The sequence below is a fragment of the Lepus europaeus genome, chromosome 20 (assembly GCF_033115175.1).
Source record: "Lepus europaeus isolate LE1 chromosome 20, mLepTim1.pri, whole genome shotgun sequence".
Lineage (NCBI taxonomy): Eukaryota > Metazoa > Chordata > Mammalia > Lagomorpha > Leporidae > Lepus > Lepus europaeus.
The window spans coordinates 32569882-32597732 of record NC_084846.1 but is presented as its reverse complement, the minus strand read 5'-3'; the positions used below and the strand labels follow the sequence as shown (position 1 = coordinate 32597732).

The 27851-nt window shown below is 44.6% G+C and overlaps 1 protein-coding gene across 3 annotated transcripts in view; it reads left to right on the top strand.

Annotated features, from left to right (window-relative positions):
• Positions 1-27851, top strand: part of CPVL (carboxypeptidase vitellogenic like) — a 145190-nt gene that overhangs the window by 95910 nt on the left and 21429 nt on the right. For all 3 annotated transcript variants that reach the window (XM_062178615.1, XM_062178614.1, XM_062178616.1), the window contains exon 12: positions 21837-22019. In XM_062178615.1, coding sequence (XP_062034599.1) covers positions 21837-22019 — 183 coding nt within the window. The remainder of the gene's footprint in view (positions 1-21836; positions 22020-27851) is intronic.

The window sequence follows — 27851 nt, the reverse complement described above, 5'->3', positions numbered from 1 at the left end:
AATTCCATGAGAGACTTCTGGAAGAGAATGTAGCTCCCAGGAAAGCATGGTTGAAGAGAGGGAAGCAACCCTGGGACATTTGTTTTATGTAATTGTAGCCTATCAATAAGCATTAGCCAGCTGTACAGGCAGATGCCTATGGTGTGCTTTCAAAACCATCTAGACTGCACATTTCCTCTGTTTCTTCCACCTGCTTCAGTTATAATCCCAGATACAAGAGGAACATTAATCGTCTATGAGGCATACTTCTGGGCCTTTTTGGTTTTTTAATCATTTCTGTGAATAAAGGAAAAGAGAATACCTATAAATTATGAACAGTTTGATTTCTCCCAAACTTGTCTTGTTTCTGATATCTTGTTCTTTCCTTAAGTTTATGTCAGATGAGCTTGTCATATGAAAACCATCGTGTATTTTTATTTTCTCTTATTTAATTAAGCCATTGAGTAATCTGCCCTATGAACTGGTTTAAGTTGTTTAGCTTGGTGAGCAACATCGTTTTGCAAGCACTTAAATTTGTTGTTTTTTGAAAGTAGCTCATGCTCAAAACATTAGACTGTGTGTGCTTGTGTATGTGGGCAGGGGGAGAGAGAGGGAGAGGGAGGGAGAACGAATGGAAACAGGAAAAGTAGAACTTAACCTGGGCCTTAGAAGAATGGCATGATGATAATGGTTCAGAGGTAAAGATAATAAACTACAACACTGATAATACCATTGGCTACACAGACTCCAGGGATCTAAAACCAATAGGGGTGGGCATTTGGCCTAGTGGTTGAGACACTGTTTGGGATGCCTGCATCCTGTATTGGATCCCTGGGTTTGCTACCCAGCTCTAGCTCCTGGCTCTAGCTGCTGTGGAGCCCTGGAGGCAGCAATGATGGGTTATGTGACTGTGTTCCTGCTACCCACATGAGCGACCTGGATTGAGTTCCTGCCTCTGCCTTTGACCCAGCCCTGGCTGTTTGGAGTGTGAACCAGTAAATGAGATCTCTGCCTATCCTTCCCCTCCCCCAAATAAATACAAAAAATGTCTTAAAATAAGGAAAACTAACAAGCTAAGAAATGCATTTTTAAATCAGTGGTTGTAAAATCCAACTGCTATGAAACAAAAGCAGTTGTGTCAGTTTACTGTACTTTGGAAGGATAAATAAGGAAAGGGGGTGGTCCTCTCTGGGTACAATTAGCAGTATCTGTTGTGCCGTGGGTGTCACAATGCTATAGTAGCCTCAGTCTGTTCCTCATGACACAGAGTAACAGAAGGAATTGCAAAAGATAAACCAGCGTTCTCAAGGAGTGGCCTCTCGGTGGCCACCCAGGCAGTGCATGCCCAACACTTTCCACTAGGGTGTGGGAAAATTTAGTAAAACTTCAATTTTTACTTTAAAGAAAGGGGATAACATAATATGGAGTGACTCTGGGCACTGCTTTGGCCACTTGTAAGAGGGTCACACATCAGATGGGATGGAGCCAGGATATGAAGCCGGAACTTCTGTTCATATTTTTCCAGTTGTTGCTGTCACCATCACCATCACCCCTTGAGTATGTTGGTCACATAGTCTGACCCCAGACCCAGTGCACTTTCCATTGCAGGTCCATCTCCCAGCTGAGCCTGGGTAACCTAATGCAGGGGCATGCAGGCCTTATTGGTCAGAAAAATAAAGCAGCTCCCCACATTTCTCACTGCCGGAGGAAGCACCTGCAGAGCGCTTCAGTGGATTTGCCTGGTGTATATTGTAGAAGTTGTCCAACTGTAGCCCTGCTGTAGGTGGGCTTGCTTACTGGTGTGACAAGTGTGCTGGAGTCTTGTCTCTGGGTAGCTGGTAACTTATCAGCGTGATTCCCACGTTGCACATGATTGAGTAAAAGCCAGAACCTTCGACCAGACTTTCTCTTCAAGTTTACTTATTCATTTGTATTTATTTGAAAGAGCTGTAATCAGCAGGTTCACTCTCCAAATGCCTGCAAGAGCCAGGCCTGGTGCAGGCCAAAGCCAGGAGCCCAGCACTTCATTCGGGACTCTCAAATAGGTGACAGAGACTCAGGTACTTCAGCCATCACCTGCAGCCTCCCAGGAAGTGCATCACGGGAAGCTGAGAAGTCAGGTAGCCACTTGAACCAGGCATCTGTATGGATAGAAGCATCTCAGGGGTTGGCTTAACCTGCTGTGCCACAGCCCAATCTTTTAGCCAGGCTTTCTAAAAGAAGAACCGTGGGCTCTTCAGGTTTCTACACCTGAGCTCCTCCATCATCTTGCCTGCTTCCTCTGCAGATCCGTGCCTCTTTCTGCACCCTTCTGACCAGTCCTGGATTCGTTACCATGATTTTACATAATCCCTTTCAGCCTGTTTGACAGGAAAAGGGAGAAGAATACTTCATTCTGCAAACAGGGGGAAGTTGTGTTGGGGAAGAAATAAAAGGCAAAAAAACTTAACTGCAAGCTAATGGGGTGGCCTTGATGAATAGAACCATTGAGAGGCTGGGGCAGGGAATCTCCTACCTGACTGATAAGAGGTTTTCCGGTGTAGATAAAACCTAAAACCGTAAAGAGCACAGAGCATCAGACTTTTTTTTGTTTAACTTGGTAAGGAAAAGCAAGCTATGCAGTGGGCCTTTGCCTTCTTTGATGAGATCAGCCTGGGCGGAAACCTTGCACTGCCTTTGCTGCCCACTTAGGTGAGGACTAATGACAATGGTGGAAATGAAAGCCCCAGAAGGAATTTTTCTGGCTCTTTGGAAGAGTGCCAACTTACTGTCCCTCTCACTGTTTTTCTAAGAGAAAGGCAAAGTGTTCTTCATTCAAAGAGAATTAGATTTTTTCTCAAGCTGGAAGGCAAATGTGTTAGGGCAGCAAGGATGCCAGTTGGCCAGCCACAATGCAAGGTGCAGTGCTCCTTGCTGGGCGCCTGCTCACTGGACATGCAGGGGCCCGCTCTCCTGTGTCCATGTTCCTCCATGGAGCTTCAGAACATCGCTAGATGCACGGCTTCTGCAGGCTGCTTAGCGTTTCTCCTGCAACAAGGTCGCTCACCTTGCTGCTGGAACTCAAGTCAGCTGGAGCTGGAAGGGTCCTATTCTTCCCCAGTCCTGCGTGAGTATCAGGGCTCACTGCTTTCCCATTTTATCTTATCCTCATAATCCTTGGCGAATCCACTCCATTTCTAGCAGTCCTGTCATTTGTTGGACTTGAGGGTGGCAATGCGGAGAGCGGGAGCTGGACGGGGAGTTGATGATGGGGTCTTCCCACAATCCCTGTGCTCTGCCCTGTAATTGTCATATTTTTGGATCATTTGCTCCTCTCTCTGCATGTATTTTATACCTCCTCAATCCAGCTTTGTGCAGTGCACACTGTCCCCCTGCCAGAGGGATTGAAAGTGAAGTTTTTTTTATTATTATTTATTTATTTATTTGACAGAGTTAGACAGTGAGAGAGAGAGGGAGAGAGAAAGGTCTTCCCTCTGTTGATTCACCCCCAAATGGCCGCTATGGCCGGAACTACACCGATCCGAAGCCAGGAGCCAGGTGCTTCCTCCTGGTCTCCCATGCAGGTGCAGGGCCCAAGCACTTGGGCCATCCTCCACTGCACTCCTGGGCCACAGCAGAGAGCTGGACTGGAAGAGGAGCAACTGGGACTAGAACCCGGCACCCATATGGGATGCCGGCGCCGCAGGCAGAGGGTTAACCAAGTGAGCCACGGTGCTGGCCAAAGTGAAGTTTATTTTGTTACCAAAAGAAAAAAAAAAAGAAAGAAAAAACAACACTCATACATATGATCTTCTAAAAGTTCATGGAAACTATCTTATGATAAAATCATGACTGAATTTTAAAGATAATTTCACTCTCCTCAAACTTCTTTTAAAATTTGTATGAATTTACTTGAAAGGAAGAGTAATGGGGGCAGGGAGGAGAGAGAGATCCTCCATCCACTGTTCCGCTACCCAAATGCCGGCAAAAGCTGGGGCTGGGCCTGGCCAAAGCCAGGAGCCAGGAACTCCATCCGTGTCTCCCTGGTGGGTAGCGTGAACAGTCATCTGTGGCTTCCCTGGGTGCATTATTAGTAAGCTGGGTGCGGTGCAGAGAAGCTGGAACTCCAGTATGAGATACAGGTGTCCCAGGTTGTGGCTTAACCCACTGCACCACAGCACACACCCCTCTCCACAAACTTTTTAATATATATATATATATGTATTTTTTTTTTGACAGGCAGAGTGGACAGTAAGAGAGAAAGAGAAAGGTCTTCCTTTTGCCGTTGGTTCACCCTCCAATGGCCGCTGCTCCAATGGCGTACTGCGCTGATCTGCAGCCAGGAGCCAGGTGCTTCTCCTGGTCTCCCATGCAGGTGCAGGGCCCAAGGACTTGGGCCATCCTCCACTGCACTCCCGGGCCATAGCAGAGAGCTGGCCTGGAAGAGGGGCAACCGGGGCTAGAACCCTGGGTGCCGGCGCGGCAGGCAGAGGATTTAGCCTATTGAGCCGCGGCGCCGGCCCACAAACTTTTTGAGGTACTCGTATTTTAAATGATAGTCTATCAATTTGTAATCAAAACTAAGGAATCATTGTAATATTTTATATACTTTCCTTTTTACTAAGTCTTCAAAATACATGTATATCTTAGCCTTCTAGCACATCTGTGTTTGACTCACCAGCCACCATATTGAGACGTGCAGGGATGATCAATAAATTAAAACATTTTGTGTTTGCTTTATAGGGCTGATTTTTGTTGGTTGGGTTGTGTGCAAATATGTACTTAAATTTCATACTTTTAATGATGTGGAAAAGGAAGAAGTTTGCTCTGTGGCCCATCTCCTAGTAGAGTTGGAACACTGGGAAGCATCCTGCAATCTTTGTAGATGACCCATGGTATGACCTTGAAGTTAACCTTCTGACAATTAAGGAGGACATTCCTCTTTTGGAAAGATTTGTCTGGAGGAAGGACAGGCCTGCACCTGGAACACTTCCAGTTCTTTAAAACACAGTTGTGGATGACAGGCAGGCAGAAGACATTTTTGCGAGGTGAGGGGGTCAGAATGGAGCTTTGAGAACAGACCTTAAAGTGAGAAGCAGAATATAGGACCCCTAGGGTGGGCTCCCAGGACTTTTATACTCACACTAGAGGAAAAATATTATTCTGGGTCATATTAAAGGTTTTTCTAAGTGTGCTGTTCTAGGTAGTTGAGCTTTCTTTCAAAGATCCCAGGGTTGCACTGATAGCTTTCTGGATCCTTTACAAGTTGGCTTTGCTTCTTGTTCCTCTCTAAAAGCAGCTACATTATTTAGCGTGAAGTTGCAAGAAAGCAGGAATAGTTTTTTTTGGCCAAAAGACATTATTTGTATAATCGCTGGACATTCACTCAAACTTGTTGCTCCACTTTCACTTTTCTTTATTCGTCTTGGCAAAACCAGCTGGTAGGGGAATGACAGGCACAAGGGGGTGTTTATTTAAGTTCATTTTTCTTCTTTCCTTGTCTTCTCTCTTCCTTAAACTTGAAAGCAAAATAGCAGAGCTTTTTGAGAACAACTGGTTGCAGAAGTGACTACTGTTTCATTCAATAGTTGCATTGTTTCTCTACCCCATTCTTCTCCAAATAGACCTGGGGACTTAGGCTCCCTGCATATTCCAGCCCTGCGTCCCTACAAGGAAGAAGTAGGGCCAGAGTGAGAACCATGGGACGGGGCCAAAACCTTGTCCAAGGAAGGGTAACAGTCTGCCTCCCATCAAGTACAGCGCTCAAACATCACACTCCTCAGCTGAGTTAGAGCTTTTCTTTTGCAACCCTTGGGAATTATCATTTGTTGAGCTGGATATTAATAAATTGATTGTCTTCTGTTTAGGGAAAGGCATTGGTAGGTTGTGCAATTGTTTCAGACTGTAGACCACCTAGCTATGTTGGGGTTGATAATAAGAGCAGTAAGTCCAGCAGCTTGAAGAGGAAGTTCGGAGGGTTGCTTTGTAGGAGTTTCATTGATTTAGCATCTGTAGGGAAAGGTTCTTTAAAAAAAAAAAAAAAAAAGGCTTTTTTTTTTTTTTGATTAGTGAACAGACGAACATTCAAAACTAAGACAGATAGAGGCCAACTGGGAATGCCATGCAGCCTGGAATAGCTTAGGCTGCTGTTCAATCATTTCCCCAAACAGGAAACCACAAAATGTTAGAGATTAAGGTCACTAGATCATTGGGAAAAGAGCATAACTTTGTCTGCAAAGTATTATGATGTATTGTAAATGGGCCAAAATATAAGCATAAATCTTTCGTCTAAAAATGCAACAGCAAAAAACTGGCCTTCTCACAAAAGCGCAGCTTGCTTTCCTGTTATGCTGAGGGTCCAATGCCTCCTTCTGCAGTGTTTCTGTAATTTTCCTAATAAGTTAAAGAGGAACCAGGACATGCAGAGTGAAGCTTTATGCTTTCTGTCAGCAATGCGTGTGTTGTGTTTTGTTTCTTAACATCAACAAAGACAGGTAAAGTTTATATCAACAGGTGGCCCTCACACATGATTTATTTTCAGTCATATGTTTTTTATACTGGCAACAATGGAAATATACCAAAATGTACATTTAAATACAATTCTGCCCCAAGTCCCTTCTTCCAAGTCCTACAGGTGGTCTGAAAAGCACAGATCTTTTTCACCTTGAGTTAGCATGTGGAACCTCCTCTTACTTGAAGTGAAAATATTTTTTATTTAATTTTAATTTATTTGAAGGAGGGAGAAAAAGAAAGAGAAAGAATGCTCCCCATCAATTGCTCACTTCTTAAATGCCCACAGTGGCCAGCACCGGATTGGCCTGAAGCCAGGAGCCGGGAATACAGGCTGGGTCTCCCACGTGGTAGCAGGGACCCAATCACGTGAACCACCACTGCTGCCTCCCAGGGTCTGCATTAGCAGGAGGCTGGAGTGAGCCACTGTGGAGTGGAGGTGGGACGCAGACATCCCAACTGGTTCCCACCCCCGCAGTGAAAGTCTTGAGTCGGAGGGCATGGAGACTTTCCAGGTGAGGGTGCAGGCGCCCCCTTCTGCAGGGATCGTTGACTGACACGGTTGGTTGGTTTGTGTCTACCTTGAAAATGTTTACCTTTCAGATGCACCCACCTTGGAGAATAAGGGTTAATGATCATCTGATTTACTAGGGAGGTCTCCTCTTGCTGAGTAAGAGGCTAAACCTGAAGCATTTATGGTTTGAATTGTTCATACGACAAGCTTTCTAGAAAGGTTTAAGTAAAACTGACTTTTCTTGGCCCCTCTTCTAAGGAAAACTTCAAGAATGAAAGAGTAAACTTGCTTTTCCTCTTCTAATTGTTCACCACTTTGAACAGTTTTTTAAAAAATCAGAAGCTGTAGGAGGACAGGGGTCACATCTTTTCCTATTTATTCCAAGAAGCTTATTCCCAAGACTCTGCAAACATTTGCCAATTGAATAAGTAGAGATTTCACACGAGCTGATTAAACACACACACACACACACATACATGCACACACACAGTATGCACAACAGCTTACATAGAAAAGTGACCAGGCCCTCTTTTCTGTATCTCGGACAAAAGGTGGTTCCCTTCCATTCAGATGGAAGTGGCTGTCAACCATTTGCAGGACCAGGAAGGAAATGAAATAAATTAATAAAGTTGGATGGAGACCTACTATTCTTTCTTTTGTACTCATGACAGAGGCATGAACGTGGAGAAATGTTTTGCTTTTGCTAAGAAAAACAAGAGTACCTAGTCGCTCCTCTTCCTGTCCAGCTCTCTGCTGTGGCCCAGGAGTGCAGTGGAGGATGGCCCAAGTGCTTGGGCCCTGCACCCCATGGGAGACCAGGAGAAGCACCTGGCTCCTGGCTTTGTTTTTTTTTTTTTTTTTTTTTTCATTTTTTTTTTTAACTTTTATTTAATGAATATAAATTTCCAGTGTACAGCTTATGGATTACAATGGCTTCCCCCCCCCCATAACTTCCCTCCCACCCGCAACCCTCCCCCCTCCCGCTCCCTCTCCCCTTCCATTTGCATCAAGATTCATTTTCAATTCTCTTTATATACAGAAGATCAATTTAGTATAAAGATTTCAACAGTTTGCACCCACATAGAAACACAAAGTGAAACATACTGTTTGAGTACTAGTTATAGCATTAAATCAAAATGTACAGCACATTAAGGACAGAGATCCCACATGAGGAGCAAGTGCACAGTGGCTCCTGTTGTTGACCCAACAAATTGACACTCTAGTTTATGGCGCCAGTAACCATCTTAGGCTGTCGTCATGAGTTGCCAAGGCTATGGAAGCCTTCCAAGTTTGCCGACTCTGATCATATTTAGACAAGGTCATAAAAGACAGAGTGAGGATAGTAACCAATGATCCTAAGAGTGGCATTTACCAGGTTTGAACAATTATACAGCATTAAGTGGGGAAGAGGACCATCAGTACACACATGTTGGGAGTAGAGCCATTGGTGGTAGAGTAGAGGTTATGATTACAAAGGAATGAGGCCCAAGTGCACTAGACAGGGCCTAGAACAAAGGACAGAGTCATTATTAGAGGAGCTAAGAAAGGTGCTGTCTAAGCTACAATTAAGTTTTCTGATTGAGAGGCAAATAGAACCTGACAGAAGGGGCTTGATAATAATCTGGTGGGCTTTAGGCCTTGTAAATTCAGAGGCCCAGACCTATCTATCTCTTCACATGGGGTATATCCTAAGGGAGGTGTGAACCTCCTAGGGGAAGGCACTCTGTTGACTTTCATGACTTGGCTGGGCTGGGAGGAGAGCTGGCCAGGTAAAGGCAGGGGGCATCTCTAACAAGAAATTTACAGTTCTGCCTGCAATGTTGCTGACCCTACTTGACCATCCCCTCAGCTGCAGTGGTCACTTTGGAAGTTGGGCTGAGTGAAGGGCTTTTCAGCTTAGAGCCAATAAGATCTGTGGCTCTGACCTGGGCATCCTTCGACTCCAGGGCAGGTCCATTTCCAGTGATCCAACTCTTGGCAGAGCTGCCAGGGCTCTTCACAAGCTGACTTCTGCTGAAGCCCAGGCTTACCACATTGAAAGCCACTGCAGTGGACTGGCCTGTTGGGTCTCCTTGAGGGCAGATCACTGTACAGATCAGCCATTAATAGGCCTGCCACCCATTGCTTCTGATGCCGAGCTTTCCTTTCCTCCTGGTTTGTGTTAAAGCAGACCAGAGGATGCAAGTCAAGGGAGTGCCCGTTTCCCATCTCTAATCTTCGGTGGCCTGAACTACAAGTCTATAGTCACAGGCATGTTCTGTAGTAGTTTTTCTAAGGTAGACAATGCCCATGAGGAAAATTATATTCTCACTTTAAAACTTTCTTTCCCTTTGGTCTGAAAGGGAGGTTTTTTCTACTTACTGTATACTTCGCTGATGGCGAAGTGAATCTAGCTATGAGATTATTATTTGAGTTCTTATTTTGGCTATGCTATTGCAGAAAAATGTTAGCCATCTCTTTTATAAGATCTAAAGATTAAATTGTGCATCCTACAGATTCCTTCATAATAGAATTAGTTTCCTACCTTGAAGAGAATAGAGAAATGAAAGAACAAGTTGGGCTTAGAATAGAGAAATGAGGGAGCAAGTCCTAGATCGCTTGCTGACAATAGCAATATCACATGAATACTTAGCAAACCGTTTCAACCATTAGATAACAACTTAAGAAAACATTTACCAGAAGGTCCAATGCCTTCTATAAATTTTAAGAATCATGTATTTGAAAACACCTCTTAAATATCTAACATGGTGTAGTTTGTTTAGCCAGTAAACTTAAGCACAACCATCTAAAATGTTTTTAGTTTCTTTCTACCAACAAGTCTAAAACATATGATACACAGATTCAGGTCCCACAAATTAAAATGTATCTTTGATTGATTTTAGCAGCTTAAATTTATGGACAATCTTATCTATAAGCCATTTAAAATAAAACTCTTAATAAAATTTTCCCATGTGGACATACAATATGTACACACATATAATATAGCATAATAGACCAATATAGCAATTTTAATAATAGCTTTTAAAATCTTTAACTCTTTTTGTAGATTGCCAATTGATTTGAATTGCTTTTTCTTTTTAGTAACCTCAGTTAACCATACTTTCTCTCAGTTGGTACTGTTAATACATTATTGGCTTCATCTGTTTACAGAGCCATCCCAAAGTACTGAATACAATAAAAGTGGCTGGAAAAAGTCCATAGGAACCTATAGGAGGACAGCTAAACACAGAACCAACAACGCTTTAGTTTTATGAGCAGCAGATCATATATAACTGTGGATGACAAAAGACTTTAAGTCGCCATGTTTAAAATTATAAACTCATCAACCAACAAGAGGCACTTGCTTACTTCACAGTATTTTTGAAAGCACCTGTAGGATTTTACAAGTATTTAACCCTTTAGGCCTCTGGGGCTTTCTCATTAAGATAACTATCATGTCTAGTAACACAAGATCATTAGACTTTTTAATTCTCAAACATTTGTATTAATAGCATTTTCCATTATAGAAACTTAAAGTCTGGTACCACATCACATCTTGACAGTACTTCTAATATACTCCAAATAGACTGATTAGTTGGTGTCTCTATAAGATGAGAGACATAGGTCCTTCGATTTTTTCAGTTGGGCCCAAACTGGAAAAACCAAAGTCCAGGATTTACTGGAAATTTTAGAGACCAGATTGTTTGAAACTTTGATTTTTTGAATGCCTGTCAAGAATGCCAAGAAGGCTCAAAATCCAAAATATCTGGTTGAAATAAGATTTCTTAAAATCATGACATAACATAGACCAAATTTGATCATTGTTACAAGGTGATTATTCAAATTTTTGAAAAAAGCACATATTTAAATAACCCATAGCTCTTAATAAAAATTCAGCTGTTTTTGAACAATTAGAATTTAACAGACATCAAGAGAACATAATAGATTACTTTAACACATTGCTTTAACAGAGCATCAGAGTTTAATTCTATGTCAAAGAGAAATTGAGCTTCCTGTGATCTTTTGCTGTGAGGTTTCCTTCCTTTACCTTCTTTCATATTGGTGACCATGTTTCTGTGTTTCTGTGTGTAAGACATCTTTAAGCATCTTTTGCAGGGCAGGATGAGTGGCAACAAATTCTTTCAGTTTCTGTTTGCTGTGAAAAGTCTTAATTTCACCTTCATTCACAAATGAGAGCTTTGCAGGATATAGTATTCTGGGCTGGCAGTTTTTCTCTCTTAGTACCTGGGCTATGTCTCGCCATTCCCTTCTAGCTTGTAGGGTTTCTGATGAGAAGTCTGCTGTGAGTCTAATTGGAGATCCTCTAAGAGTGATCTGACGTTTCTCTCTTGCACCTTTTAGGATCTTTTCTTTATGTTTCACTGTGGTGAGTTTGATTACAACATGTCGTGGTGAGGATCTCTTTTGGTCATGTTTATTAGGGGTTCTATAAGCTTCCTGTACTAAGATGCCTCTGTCCTTCTCCAAACCTTGGAAATTTTCTGCTATTATCTCACTGAAAATGCCTTCTAATCCTTTCTCCTTCTCCATGCCTTCAGGAACTCCTAGAACCCGAATGTTGGGTTTTTTAATAGTATCCTGTAGATTCCCGACAATATTTTTTAGATTTCTAATTTCTTCTTCTTTTCTTTGGTTTGCCTGTTTCCTTTCCTGTTCTCTGTCTTCTAAGTCTGATATTCTCTCTTCTGCTTCGCCCATTCTGTTTTTAAGGCTCTCTAATGTGTTTGTCATTTGATCTATTGAACTCTTCATTTCATTATGATTTCTAGTCACTATCAGAGTTTCTTGTTCCAGTAGTTGTTTCATTTCATTTTGATTCCTCCTTAATATTTCACTTTCAAGAGAGAGATTTTCTATCTTGTCCATGAAGGATTTCTGTAGTTCAAGAATTTGTTTTTGAGAACTTCTTAATGTTCTTATCAATTTTTTGAGATCCGCTTCTTGTATTTCTTCGATCTCATCATCTTCATAATCTTGAATTGGGGTGTCTTTTTCATTTGGGGGCGTCATAGTTTCTTCCTTGTTCTTGTTAGCTTGGTTTTTGCGTTTGTTGTTTGGCATGTTGGAGATATTTGGTTTCTTCACTGTGGTGTTTTTTCTTGTTACACTATGGCTCTATATTAAGTGGACTGTCTGCTTTCAGTGGAGCCTTAGAGGCTTGAGATGAGTGTGGACTGAGAGCTGTGTTTGGTTCCTCAGGGTTGAGGGTGTGTCAAGGATGACACTCCCAGGTTAGGTGTGGTAAATCTCTCTTTCTTTTTTTGATTTAAAAGGGAAGTAATTCCGCACAGCTGAACGTAATTGGAGGTAGTTAGCAGGCAAATGATATACCCACAGGAGCCAGAGATCGGAAGCTCTTTCCGGAGGGCCACACAGGGAATCTCTTTTGCCCTCAGTGTGGGCTCCAATTCTCCTGCAGTCTCCCACTGGGTTGCCAAGTTAGATGCTAATCTCCTGTTATTTCACCCCTCCCCCCAGAGTCAGGTTTTTCTGCTAGGCTCAGGGCTGGTGCAGACCTGAGGTCGCCCTGCTTATGACGTATGTCCAAAATGGCGCCTGCTCTGTCTTGCTCGCCTTTGAGAGGTGAGCGGAGAGAGAGAAACTTGTGTCCGTATCAGTCACTTTTTTAATTTTTTTTTCTCTCTCTTCTAGTTAGCCTGGTGAACTTTTCCCCACGGAGTTTCAAGCCTCGTTCCCTCTAGCCTCCTCTTTCCGCTTGCCTGCTGGTATCTCGGGCTATGGAGGTTCGGCTCACCTCGCGTTCCAGCGCTGGTGCGTTGAGTCTGCCGCTGGTGTCCCGAACTTGGGCTCCCACGCTCTCCACGCAGGTCCACTGTGAATCACTAGTTCCGGAAGAGTTTCCTCTGCTGTTTCATCCGCTACTCTTCCTTGAGCCTGCAGTATCTCCACTAATATTGAACTTTCTCTCCCCCCCGGACTAAGTGTGCTTCCTGCCTATTCCGCCATCTTGCCGCCTCTAACCTGGCTCCTGGCTTTGGATCAGCACGGTGCACCAGCCGCAGCACTCTGGCCACAGCGGCCATTGTGGGGTGAACCAACAGAAAAAGGAAGACCTTTCTATCTCTCTCTCTGTCTACTCTGCCTGTCAAAAAAAAAAAAAAAAAAAAAACCAAAAATGAGCAAGGCATTGAACAAATGACAGTTGCCCTGTACCTCACATGCAAAGACACCCGGGCAGGAATGGGGCCATGCCAAGGGTGGACAGCCACTGCACAGTGCCAGCTCCTTGTGGCTGAGTGGGATTACAGACCTACCCTGGTCCTGTCTGGGACATTGTTGTCGCACCATAGGCTAAATGGCTTACCAACAGATTGATTTCTTAGGATTCTGGGGCTGGACGTTGAACAGGGTGCCAGTGTGGTTGGTTATGGTGAGGATCATCTTCCAGGCTGCAAACTGCAGATTTCCTGTTGTGACAACTATCTGGACTAAACGAATATGTAGTCATTCACCATAGAGTAACATTTCAGACCACATAAACTGGCCTGTGGTCCCATAGGATTCTAAGGGAAGTGAGAAGTTCACATGGCTGGTGAAGCCGCTGCCATAAGGCCTGAGCACAAGCTTTACTGCCTGTCTGCGGAGATGCTGGCCTACTTAAGTGACTGTTCCTGGCTTGCAAATACGCCATGGTCTACATGGTACCGGTATTGAAAGAGTGGACTCTATGTGCATATTAAAAAAGTTACCTGTGAAGCAATTTACCCCACGCTGCTGACAGCAGCCTCATACATGTTGTGTTTACTGTGCCTCTAGAGCACATCAAAAGGCCATGGTGAATGACTGGTCAGTGCCCACAGCTGTGTGTAAGCGCTCTGTGATGTTCCCACAGTGATGAACTTGCCCGACGGCACCTGTCTCAGACTGTGCCCACTGCTGAGATGCAGCACTGAGCCTGCAAACTGAATAAAGGCTCCGCTGATTTAAGACCTTGACACTCCGATACAGGTTGACACTTGATAAACAGTAGCAAAAACAGTGGGTAAGCCATGCTCTTCTGGTTGCATCTTGTATCCTATATGACCCTTCCAACAAGTGGAGTCAATCAGCACATGGAATAGTTCTCTCCCTCTCCCCTTCCTTCCCTCTATCCTTGTGTGTATCTCTCTCTCTGTGTGTAACTCTGCCTTTTAAATAAAACAAATCTTTTAAAAACCACACTTTCGCCTGCAAGCTTCATACAACTTTTAGAAGCATCTGCTATTTGTTTTGTTAAATTAGTGACCCAGTACAGTTGTGTTAGCTGTGCATCCTAAGTCACAATTGTAATCCACCAGCAACATCTCATGTGGAAATTTATGGAGCTATGATACATATTCTCTTATTTCAAGCAAGGTGATAATGCTCAAAGCTAACATTTTTGAACACTTCCTATGTGCCTGGGATACTGAGCACGTTGCATTGTTGTGCTATGCAGTTTTCCAATTCATGTGTTATCATGCCCATTTTACAAAAGAGGAAACTGAGCTCTGGATGGATGGGGTAACTTAAGATATTCTTGTGGGAGAGCTAGGATTCAAACTCATCTATGGAGCTCTTGCTCTTAACTATAAACATGTAGCCTTCATTCCCAACAGTTAGGGGCTACCTTCAGTTTGGCTTTGCATATGGAATTACCAGACTAAAATAAACCACGTGTTCAATGTGTTCTTTGGGGCAATGACCATCAGCAGTGTCGTAATGTGGAACAGTCTAGAAACTGTTTGCGTTCAGGAGGTTCTGAACTTGAATCTTTGTCACCCGTGGAGTGACCATGGGTACACTGCACACCTGCCTCCTTATGTCTAAAATGGGATAACGCCTGCCTCCTGTGAGTGTGCAAAGTGCTTAGCAGAGCTCAGGCAACTTGAGAAGAACAAGAGAGTCCTAGTATTACTCAGTGTTTTCCTTTTCAAAGTTGCACTCTCTGGTGTACTTTCTAGCATGTACATATAGGGAAATTCTGTGTGCTCTTGGGTTCCATGCTTCAAGTTGAGTTCTTTTCAAAAGCAAGTTATGAATGGATGGCTCTGGGATGGATGGAGATGCCAAGGCCAGTGTGTGTAAAACCAGTAGTGAAGAGCATCTATTTGAAGTTTTCCTTCATAGCGTTCAGGTTCATCCGGGCTAGCTTTCCTCCTTCTGTAGATCTTTGTTTGAAAGAGTGAGATGGACAGCAAGCATTTGCTGTCAAAACCATCATCAGGACACCCTGTAGGCTTACCTTAGAAATGCTTTGTAAACCTTTGGAATCATTTTCAGATTATCAGCTGACCTGAGGAAGAGGCTCCAACATCCCTGAGCTCCTATTCCATGCCCGGCAGTAGCTAGGGACTTCTTTCCATGGTCTCAGTAATTCCCACTACAGGGCAATGTAGATGTGACCGTCTTTATCCAGAAGGGGAGGACTGAAGCTCTTGGAAGCTAATCCATGTGTCTAGAGTTTACTGGTTCTGGTTCTGGTGTGCTGGCGGTGGATGGGTGGGTTCATCAGGGAACGCTGTGTCCCTCTGCCCACCACTCGAATTCTAGAGTGAGCAATTGAGCACCTTAACTTAGGTCATGTGCTCACCCTTTGCACTGGGGATTAACAGCTCCCATTAGGGCTGTATCCATGGAGGGGGAGGATATGGGTGGCTCAAAACACAGTTACCAGGGAGTAGGTAGCGTTGACCCACATGTGCAAAAACAGCAGACGATAACTCTGTAGCATTACACAAAACCTTGAAAAAGTGTAATCTCAACCCTCCAACTTGTTGTAGACTCCATGGGGTCAGACACAGGGCTGAGGAGAGTCCCTGTGCTCAAAGACGAGCTGGTGGTCATTCCACAGCTGCTTAATCAAAGCCACTTCCTTCTGTGGAGGTGAGGCACCTGTCACTGAGTAATGCACACACCTCCTCCATTCATGCAAAGTGAAAAACGACCGGGAAATGCTACCAGAGTTGGGCAAATAGACCAGGTTTATTTCTAAACTGGAGGTAACAGCCGTGTCTCATGCTCACCCAACTCAGTTTCCAGAGGCATTTTGGTAGCATGTAGCACTTGTCTACGGAGTGTAAGACCCCTGCTAAAAGTAAATATTAAAATAATTTTAGCAAGGGTTTAAAAGTTTGGCTGCTGACAGTAGCCATTCCTTAAGATAACTGTGTCTCCACCTGCCTACAGAATAACCTTGGGAAACTGCCTTGTGAAACTGCTCTGTGTAACTGTCTCACGCGATAACACTTGCAGGAGTCCGGAAAAGAGTTGCAATAAGGTTCTGTGACCATTGTATAAACTTACCCCTTCCCTCACTAAAATCGCAACAAGAGTTTGCCCTTCAAAATAGCCAATCACCAAACGCCCCACATACATATGTTAATCAGGTGGCTATTGTCTTTAAAAACTGCTGTAACCCCTGCTCAGGGCTCTCTCGCTCTCTGGACTGCCTGAGGTGCTGGGGAGCCTGTTTGCGCAAACGTATTAATAAATATCCTCTTGCTTTTGCATCTACTGGGCTGGAGTTTTGGGTCTTTGGGCGACCACCCGAGCGCGTTGGATTCCCAGATTTGGGGTCCTTCAGGAGAATCAACAAATGCTTGTTGGTTTGAAGGAATTTACCTCCCTTCTTAAGGAGCTCTAGGTAAATGTTTAGAAGTCGAGGATCTAAAGGTTCCTACTGGGACTTCTTAGTATCCCAATTTCCTTAGCAGTGCAAGGGAAGCAGGCAGATCAATCTCCCCAGCCTTTCTCCTAGAAGGAGTCAAGAAGAAAGCCAGATGTCTCCGTGCACTTCAGAAAGTCCATGGAAAAGGGGATGAAAAGATTTGGGTGCAAAAATTTTTGAAATGCACACACAGGTTTTTCACAATATGTATTTTGCATGATCTTTTTGAAGATGCCTTGAACATTAACATGCTTTGGAAAGTTAAAAAGTAATAATAAAAATGCTTTTCTTATCTCTGCCTTTTAAAAAAAAGGCTTATTTATGTATTTGAAAGGCAGAGTTATCAGAGGGGCAGAGGCAGAGAGAGAGCTTCTATCCATTGGTTCACTCCCTAAATGGCTGCAATGGCTGGAGCTGAACCGATCCAAAGCCAGGAATCAAGGGTTTCTTTAGGATGTCCCATGGGGGTGCTGGGGCCCAAGCACTTGGACCGTCTTCTACTGCTTTCCCAGGCCATAACAGAGAGCCAGATCAAAAGAACAGCCAAGACTCGATTCAGCAGCCATACGGGATGCTGGTGCTGCAGGCAGTGGCTTTACCTACTACTCCACAGCATCAGCTCCTATCTCTGCCTGTTGACAAAGAGAAAAGCAAGGCTGCTTGCTTGTAATTCAAACCACTTACAGCTGTCTCTTAGAAATGTTTGAATTTCAGAGCAAGTGTTTTAATATTGTCTACAGATTGAAGTTAAGCTAGTTTTTCATGAAAAATTGAGAGCTGATAGTATTTTTTTTATTTATTATTTTTCTTTTTGACAGGCAGAGTGGACAGTGAGAGAGAGACAGAGAGAAAGGTCTTCCTTTTCCGTTGGTTCACCCCCCAATGGCCACTGCGGCTGGTGTGCTGCGGGTGGCGCACTGCGCTGATCCAAAGCCAGGAGCCGGGTGCTTCTCTTGGTCTCCCATGTGGGTGCAGGGCCCAAGCACTTGGGCCACCCTCCACTGCACTCCCGGGCCACAGCAGAGAGCTGGACTGGAAGAGGAGCAACCGGGACTAGAACCCGGTGTGCCGGTGCCTCAGGTGGAGGATAAACCTAGTGAGCTGTGGTGCTGGCCGATAGTATTTTAATTATTTAAGATTATTTCTGGGGCTGGCACCATGGCTCACTTGGTTAATCCTCTCCCTGTGGTGCCAGCATCCCATGTGGGCACCGGGTTCTAGTCCCAGCTGCTCCTCTTCCATTCCAGCTCTCTGCTGTGGCCCAGGTGCTTGGCCCCCTGCACCTGCATGGGAGACCAGGAAGAAGCACCTGGCTCCTGGCTTCGGATCGGCATAGTTCCAGCTGTAGCGGCCATTTGTGGGGTGAACCAACGGAAGGAAGACCTTTTTCTCTCTCTCTCTCACTGCGTAATTCTGTCAAATAAAAAATAAAAAAAAGATTATTCCTCCCAAAGACCTCTCTCACCAGTCTGATGTGCCCAACCACAATTATGCATTGTGTTATTTTTTCATTGTAAAAGTATTCTAATCATGTTTATTTTAAAAATTAGAAAATAGTTAAGCTGAAACAAGCCAACCATACCTTAACTGCCAATATTTTTATATGTTCTTTTCCTAAGTTGAAATAATTGCTTTGAAAATGTAGTAATTATGGAATACAAACAAGTAGAATCACGGTTTCTCACTGATTTTTTTTCATAAGTTAAGCACTTTTCCATAACCATCAATTCCAGTGAACTCATCAACCAGGACTCTAGGGAGTAAAAGAAAGGTCTCTAAAAGGTGCCTTTGCTCCTTAATGGAGACCCCACAGCTGACCAGGAAGGGGTGGTTGAGGCACTATCTGGCACATGCTGGAAACTTTCCTCATCTTTAAAACATATATATTATATCTGAAAGGTAGAGAGACAGAGATCTCCCATCTGCTGGTTCACTCTCCAGATGCCCAAAACAGTTGGGGCCAGGCCAGGCCAGACCAGGCGCCAGGAACTCCATCCAGGTGTCCTACATAGGGAGGCAGGTCCCAGCTACTTCAGCCATCCTGTGCTGACTTCCAGGGTGTGCGATAGCAGAGTGCTGGAGTTGGAAAATGGAGCTGGGACTCAAACCCAGGCATTCTAATCTGGGGTGCAGGCCCAGGCACTCCAATCTGGGACCCTCCAAGTGGTGTCTTAGCTGTGCCTGCCTCACTCTGTCTGAGTCACTACTGACCAAGGAAGTGGAGCTAAAAGCTGCCCCTTTGTCTTTAGACCTTGGCTTAAAATACCAGCCAGCCTCAGGGAGAGCTTTGCCCCAGCCTTGCCCCACATCTGGCACAGGGTGTTGTGGGAAACCCCTCCATTCAAGGCCAAGCAGGATGGTTGGTCACCTTGCAGGGGGAGAAGTAGGCGAATGAGTGTGCTGAGTGATCCTGTCCCAGAACTTCTCTGTCAGGACGTGAGTCACCGCTGAGAACCCCTGGCTCCAGGACCCCCGTACGCACAGCCCGCTGGCTTCTCACACTGGCAGTTGATTGTTGGATTCTCAACTTGAATACTTAGCTGTGCAGCCCAAGGACACCCCAGTACACAGGCTCACCGGAGTAAAGGCTGTGTGTAGATCAAAGAAAAAGCTCTGTGGTTCCTACATTTACTGCTGACTCTCTTACATGCTGGCTCTGAATTCACTCTGCTGGATTGTTAATCTGCCTTCTTTTTTTGTTGCATTTGATTTATGTGCCCTTTAGAAGTTCAACATGTTTTACTTGATTTGCACAGGGAAGATTCCCTTTTGCCCAAAAGAGCAAGCCTCCACCTATCACCCAGGCAGATGTGCCATCCCTCCCTTGCTTTGTTCCAGAAAATTGTTGCTCTTGTTTATGCCAAGTGAAACAAGGGGAACAGCTCAGGAGTGAGCTTCATTCCAATTCAATTCAGCAAACCTGTTCTGCGATGCTGTGTGTAAGCTTGGTTTTGCTATAATCAATGGATGTTTGCTGTTGTCCCTTAAGAATGAAAAAAAGTTCACGTTGATTTCAGAATACAGGGATGATAGCCAGTAACAGTAACTGGGAGACACTCATAGGAGAAAATGCAAGCTGCTTCTAGTGGCATGAGAGCAGAAATTAATCGACACTAATTAACCAGTATCTTTGCATTGAATTCTAGAAGAGGAATTGCTTTGTACATGATTATCTTTGTTAATCAGCTACAATCAGGCCTTCCTAGAATGGCGAAGTATTTAAGGCTTGTCCGCTGGTACTGATCATGTGTAATTGCTTCCATACTGCTGGCCAAAACAGCTGCAGGAGGTTTAGCATAGGCTGCACGTACTCAAGGCCTTTGAGGCAATTTCTCTGTATAAACAATGCAAATATTTTATTACTGTAGTGGGGTTGAATGTTTTCAAGAGGCTTTAAATCTATCAGGATTTTCCCTTTGGGTTTGTGTGTAGGAGCGAGGGGACGGTGGTGGGGGCTGAGCGACGTGAAAGCACGTGTGTTCCAGGAGGGGCCCAGGGTCTTTGATCTCCGACCAAGTCCTGTCCCACCGCAGCTCGAAGATCTGGGGCGTGTGAGAGTCCTGGGCTTTTTCATTATGTTTAAGCCTTTTAAGAAGCCAGAGCCATTGAAGGCAGAGATAGAAACATAGGTAGCGAAACATTTTACATTTGGTTGAGATTCAACCAAAGGGCTTCTTCACCTGGGCCAGGTCAGAGAGAGCGCGGTGCTGAAGGAAATCTCCTTGTTGGAGGTCGCGGGGCAGTATCGGAGATGAGCTTCATCTTAGTGCGGAAACACACTGTAAGAGCAGCAGAAAACACATCCCTAGCATCCGAATTCATCAACTGTGTTCATTTTCTTTCACATTTTGCAGTCTTTGTATGTGAATGTATATGCACAAGGATCCTTCAGAAATTCCATGGAAAATGGAATTAAAGATGCATTTATTTTATCAAAAAACTGAAATTTTGTATATGGGGGAAGTCCTTAAAAAGTTTATGGAAAATTTGTATTATGAGAAAAATACGCATGGATTTAACTTTTTTTGCACAATTTGCTCATTTTTCAATTCTGTTTTCCTCTGACTTCTTGAAGAACTCTCACATTTGACTTTGAACTTTCTTACTTAACATTATATGGTGAGCATTTTCCACCTTGTGTAGTAGTTCAAAAAAACATTTTAAATGCTTTACAGTGTCCCAGAGTCTTCCTGCACCACTGTGGATTTCATTACTGACCACTTACAGCATTTGTAGATTGTGTTCGAACTATAAGGTAAAATATGAATCAATGAATACAGGATTTTTAAAAAATAATTTTGGACTTATAGAATACAGTCGACAAATTGGGATTACTGGGACAGAGCCTCAGTGCTTTTAAGCCTTTGGACAAAGAGCTGACCCTTGTTTGCCTGAAGAGCAGTGTCCTTTGGCCCTGCCTTCAACAGTTCCATGGCTTTAGCACCGTTGGGTATGATCTGAATTCTTTTTCAAGCCAATTGCAGATAGCTTTGGGAGAAGAGAGAGGAGGGGCCTTAGCATGGTTTCTGCTTTGATAGCCGGCAGTTTTTGGGGAAAACGGTAGAAAGGAAGGCGCCTCCCCACTGTACACCAGTGTGCTATTACATTTAAGGAAAGGAAGTGTGTGTGTGTGGGGGGGGGGGGCTTGTGGCAAGTAAACAGACTGAAGACCCCTAGATCTGTCTGCTTCCAGCAAGTGTAGTCGCCACTGCAGTCAGTGCAGGAGAGAGCAATATGCGTCACCAAGGGCAGACAGAATTCTGGCTCGCCAGCCGCTGCCGCGCCTGAAGGTGAACTAGTGCCATGCGGGTTTCATGGAAATCCTACGGTGCAGAACCCCTTAGTTCTACTGAAACCTAACTGTAGTCCTCCTGGCCATGATGCAGGGAAAATTTTATGTATCATTGGACAGTGTCACACAAATGCTTTTGCAACTACGAAAGGCCTTTGCAATGCAGACAACTGAGGAATCAAACTTTTGGAAAAATGCAGTGGTTGAGACAAGGCTTAGTTTATGTCAGGTCAGTGTGTGTGGCTAACCAGGAAGGAAATGACCCCTCTGATCTGCCTGGCTGGCCTCTTTGCGCACTATCAGGGAAGCTCATGTTCCCTTTTTTTCTGGCTGCCTCGCTGTCTATACCAGGGTAGATTCCGTAGCTTTACCTTCTGAATCCCGCATTCACTGGTGACCTGATTTCGTTTCAGGTTCTGGTCTACAACGGCCAACTGGACGTCATCGTGGCCGCGTCGCTGACAGAGCGCTCCCTGATGGCCATGGACTGGAAGGGATCCCAGGAGTATAGGAAGGCGGAAAGAAAAGTCTGGAGGATCTTTAAAACTGACATTGAAGTGGCCGGTTATGTGCAGCAAGTGGGTGACTTCCATCAGGTACGCACGCGTGGGGCTTGCAGACTGTGGGGAGCCGACAGCGGGTTGGAGATAAAGCCTGAATATCGAGAAGACACGACTGCTTTAAGCCCAAGTCATGAAGCAGCCAGTGTGTCTCCTGAGGCCTTACTTTAGAAGAGTGGTCTGAGTTTATAATAAAGTACATAGGATTTAATGTAAGAGCAGTCAGAAGTTTAGCATTGTTCAATGAAAAAGGCAAACTATCCAACCCAAAGAGGCAAATCATCAATGAGAGAATGGCAGTCTATTTGGGAACGAAGCGGAGCTCGACAAAGGATGTGCGGGAGATTCAACATAACTCTTCTGGCACATGTGTGATCACATTTTTATGTTACACGTGACCCCAGCACAAAATCTCTAGCTGATACAGCGGTCCCCTGCTGGACCGCCACATCACTGGCCAGACGCGCCTCCTGTGGGCTTCTCTTCTTGTAATGTCCTGTTCATGTTTTGGAATCAGGGTTATGCCGGCCTCCTGAAGCCACTAGGAAGGGGTCTCCTCTCTTCCTAGCGTGTGAGATAGGGTCCCGGTGTGTTAGGGAGTTCATTGGTGATTGTGTCTAACTTGGATTTCTTGGAGGGAGAGTTTTAAGTGGCAGATTCAATTTCTACAGTAGACAGAGGATTAACCTGCTTTCCTGTTGCCTCTGGTGTCAGTTTTCACAGGCTGTCTTTTTTTTCCAGGAATTTATCAATGTCATTAGAAATTTCCACTTCACTGACATACCGTTACTTCTGTAACATCGTTGAACCGTCACTTAATGTCCTGAGATCTGTAGTGATGGTAGCAATTGCTGCCTCTCTTGCCTCAGGTTTTATGATTTCATTGTGCTTTACAAGATCCAGTTTTTGTCTCTCTGGATTCCTCTATTGTATTTTGCTTTCTATTTTATTCATTTGTGCTTTTTTCTTTATTCTCTGCTTGCTATTAATTTCTTTGTGAGGGATTTGCCATTTTTTCATAGCTCTTTAAAATAAGGACTTAGAACTTGCATTTTCACCCTTTCTTTATTAGTATGTTCACTCAATGTGATGAGTTTGTTAAGCCTGACCTTACGTGTACCCTAAAATTTGTCATAGTTTTGTTATTTAGATCCAAATTATTTATACTTTTCATTGCATTTTCTTTACCTTTGGCCAGTGGGCTATTCTAAAGTGTATTGCTATGTTTCCAAACAGTTTGTGTTTTTTGTTTTAGCATTTATTTTTAACACAAACATGCTGTTTCTGCTTTGTGATCAGAAAACATATTATTATTTTAATCATTCAGAACCCACGGAAACTTGTTTTATGGCCTCCATAGTGTTTATTTTGGGTAAATGCACACTCAGCAGTTATTTGTTGTAGTGCATTAGAAGTCATTTAGGACAAGTTTACACAGCTGTATTTTACAAATCTTCATATCCTTTCATTTTTCTTTATTTTTTCCCTTGCTTATTCTATTAGTTTATAAGAGAAGTCTTAAAATTTTTCAGTATAATTAAATATTTCCCTATTTTTCCTTTTACATCTGTTTTTGTAACAATAACTTCATGCAATGACAGAGATGTTATACATTCCTGATATTAAATCTTTTATTTTTTTAAGATTTACTTATTTGTTTGAAAGCCAGAGTTACAGAAAGAGAGGGAGAGGGAGAGGGAGAGAGAGAGCAATCTCTTATATGTTGGTTCAGTCCCCAAATGGCCACAACAGCCAGAGTTGGGCCAATCCAAAGCCGGGAGTTTCCTCCAGGTCTCCCACATGGTTGCAGGGGCCCAGGCACTTGGACCATCTGCTGCTGCTTTCTCAGGTGCATTAGAAGGGAGCTGGGTCAGAAGTGGAGCAGCTGGAACTTGAACTGGTGCCCATTTGGGATGCCAGTGCTGTAGGCAGTGGCTTTACCCACTAGACCACAGCACCAGCCCCATCATTTATTCTTACAAAATGTCCTTCTTAAATCACGAGTAACACTTCCGGCCTTCATGTCTAATTTGTTGACAGTTGGAAAACTGTGCCAACTTTCTTATGGCTAGCACTTACATAGGATATCTTTCCTCAATGTTTTGCTTTCAGTCTGCACCCTAATATTTAAGAGATGCCTGTTTGGCCGGCGCCGCGGCTCAATAGGCTAATCCTCCGCCTGCAGCGCCGGCACCCTGGGTTCTAGTCCTGATTGGGGCGCCGGATTCTGTCCCGGTTGCCCCACTTCCAGTCCAGCTCTCTGATGTGGCCCGGGAGTGCAGTGGAGGATGGCCCAAAGGCTTGGGCCCCTGCACCCGCATGGGAGACCAGCAGAAGCACCTGGCTCCTGGCTTCAGATCAGTGCGGTGCGCTGGCCGCAGCGCACTGGCCGCAGCTGCCATTGGAGGGTGAACCAACGGTAAAAGGGAGACCTTTCTCCCTGTCTCTCTCACTGTCCACTCTGCCTGTCAAAAAAAAAAAAAAAAAAAAAAGAGATGCCTCTTTGAATCCATATATGGTGGGTGTTTTTTTCAGTAGAGCCTGATGGTGTTTTTTACTTGTAGTAGTCCATTTGTGTTTAATGTAATTACTGATATATTTATGCTTAAATTTGCTGCTTTCTTTTTGTTTTCTATTTGCTCTCTGCTTACTTCATATTCTCCTTCTCTTTATTGCATCCTTGTGTGTAAAAGAAGTATTTTGTGCTGTTTCATTTTTTTCTTCTCTGTAAACTCACTGGCTACACATGCTTTTAAGTCTGGTTGAGTGATCACACAGGAGTACCATAAAACTTCTAGACTTATTTAATCCTAATATAAATTAGGCTTTTTCCGCTTCCCAGACAAATGCAGGAGCCTTGGAGCACTTTATCTTTCTAAGCAGCTCTCCTGCTTTTTGTGTTAAATACCGCAAGACATTCTTTATGGCACTGTGCAGCCAGTAGTTCCTGAGAGTCCCCTGTGTTTATCCTTTCAGTGGCTCTTCAGTCTTTCTTCCATTTCCATGCTCCTGACGGGTGTCATTTTTCCTTGCCTAATGAAATCCCTTAGTATTTAATTTAGTACCGTTATGTTGACATAATTTCTGCTTTTGTTTGTGGGAGCGTGTCTTTGTGTTTGCCCTAATTGTAAAGGACACCTCCCAGGAAACAGCATACTGTGCTGGACGGTTCTTGTCTTTCAGCGCATAGAAGATGTTGTTGCTCTGTTGTCCTCGGATTTCATCATTTCTTTTTTAAAATATTTATTTTTATTTATTTGAGAGATGAAAAGGGGGCCAGTGGGATGGGGGTCTTCCACCCTCTGGTTCATCCCACAGGCCGGCTGAAGTTAGAGCATAGAACTCCATCCAGGTCTCCCATGTGGGTGACAGGGACTCAGCCAATGGAGCCATCTCTGCAGCCTCCCAGCGTGTGCCATTAGCAGGAAGCTGCACTGGGATTGGAGTGGCTGCGGCTCACACCAGGCCCTCCAGGAAGGGATGTGGACTCCCGGAGGGCAGCTTATCCCATTGAGGGATGGCGGGGGTGGGGGTGGGGGGGAGCTGAGCCCATTGAGGGACGGGGGGGGGGGGGGGGGGCAGCTTATCCCATTGAGGGATGCAGGCTCCCCAGGGCAGCTGAGGCCATTGAGCCTCAGCCTTGCCTTTGAGTCCTTTCTGATGAGTACTCTGCTGTTAGCTTTAGTGCTGCTCCTTTGAACTAATCAATCGGTTCTTTTTTTTTTTTTTTTCCCACCTGACTATTTTTATGATTTTTCTCTTTTTGGTTCTCTGAAAATTATACTGTTTTACATATGTGTTTTTAAAATACAAGGGTACTTCTAAATTGCATCTGAAGGTTGAATTTAAATAATTTTATTTTGGTGCAAAAGTTTTTGGAAATCTATTTGTAGTTTTCTTCATAATATGAATTTTTCTTGAGCTTTTCATAGACCTATCTATATGCATGGATTGCAAAACATTTTTGCACCTAAATAAATGTATCTTTTAATTTCATTTCTATGAACTTGTTGAAATCCCCGTGTATATATCCTGCTTGGGTTTTTTGAATTTTGGGAAACTCTGGCTTCATGTCTTTTCTGTGATCCTCCTCTTCCCTCTCTGCCTAAAACTCTGTTTATATGACTGTTAGACCATTTCTTTTTCTCCCTTATAGCTTTATTCCCATCCCTTTGTTTCCTGTGTGCTTTATTTAGTTGTGAGATTTCCTATGGAACTTTCTTCTAGTTTTCTATTCTGCTGCTGCTGTCTCTAGCATGTTTTCAAGCATGTTTGTTCCTTTATAAAATTCCAGTCATTTCCACCTGCTACAGACTGGAATGTGTACTTCCCAAATCCGTATGTTGAGTCCTACCCCCGGTGTGACTGTATGTGCAGAAACGGTCAGTGAGCTCCAGAGAGGGGCCTGGTTCTGGCGGATGAGTGTCCTAATGCTAAGAGACACAGAGAGCTCGCGCCCTTGCACTCTGCCTGCTGTGTGAGGACACAGCCAGGGGGCGAGTGCCCAGCAGAGCCCAGCCGTGCTGCCACCTGGAGCGGGGACTTGCCACTTTCCGAGCTGTGAGAGATGCACTCCTCTTGTGTAAGCCACCAGTCTAGGACCTTACAGTGCTGTTGAGAGGATTTAAATAAGCTAATAAGCTTAGAGCAGTGCGTGACTCTTAATAAATGCTGGCATTTTTATTTTCCTTATTAGTAGCCTGGATAGCTTATAAGAATGTGTATCACAAGAGGAAATTCCAAATAGTGAAAGTCAAGACCTGGGCAAATGCTCTATTAGAAATCAGTGCATAGGGGACGTTGGGATGTTAACATTCAGGGCAAATATGAACGTGCAGCAACCAGGGAGTCCTGAACGTGTCACGTCCCATGCGCTGCACAGCTTTGCAACAAACGTGTCGCCGGCACGCAAAAGCTCCCCTCAAGACGCCTGCCTGGCTGCTGCCCCACGGCGCAGGCCAGCCTGTGAAGGGCTGCAGCACCCAGCTGGCACAGGCACCCCACTTGGCTCTTTGTAGCAAACGTCCAGCTTGGGAGACCAATTTGCTGCTTCAGGGCAGTGCACATTTCCCGAGGTGGGAAGAGGAATTGGCCTGCAGTCAGAACCTGGTGGCAAATGTCAGGCTAAGCCACGATTCTCCGTGGGAATGCAGAACACATCTGGAGATGAGATGGCACTCCCATGGCTGCTGAAAACTGGGTAACGTAAGAAGCAGGACCCACACGCATCTGTGATAGGGAGTGTGTGACCTTGCAGCCAGGGACCCCTGTGCCATGGAGGTGGGTTATACCAGGCTCCTTCCCATGTGGTGCCGCATCCTGGCATGGGGCGGTGCGGGGAGCAAGGGGGGTGATGGCGGGGAAGGGTTCCCATGGGAACAAAGACATCTCCATGAGGCTGGGATCTGGGCGTCCTGTCCAGATGTCCAGCATCTGATGATGAAGAAAAGGGAGGTCAGCCGTGGACGTGATTTTCAGCCCCAGGCACACATTGGGAAGTGTGTGGGTGTGTCTGCCGCGAAAGAAGCCTCACCTGCTGCCCAGCACTGCAGCTCTTCCTCTGAGAGATGGGTACTGAAGTAGACTTGTCTCCGGATGGCTACCCAGCGTGTCCACTTGCTGGAAGGACAGCTGTCCGCCTCCCTTGGGCAGCGGGGAGCAAGGGAGAACTGGGATGTAGTCACACTAAGAGCTGCCTGCCCAGGGGATCCCGGAGCGCTCCAGCTGGCCTCCAGAGATCTCAGGAACAGTGCAGCCTCTGTTTTTCTGACCGAAAAGGCAGCAAGTCTTAGGCATTTATGCCGTTCTAAGAACCGGACCCTGCCTTGTTATGTAATCTGGGGCTGTAGACTTCCTGGGGCTCAGACT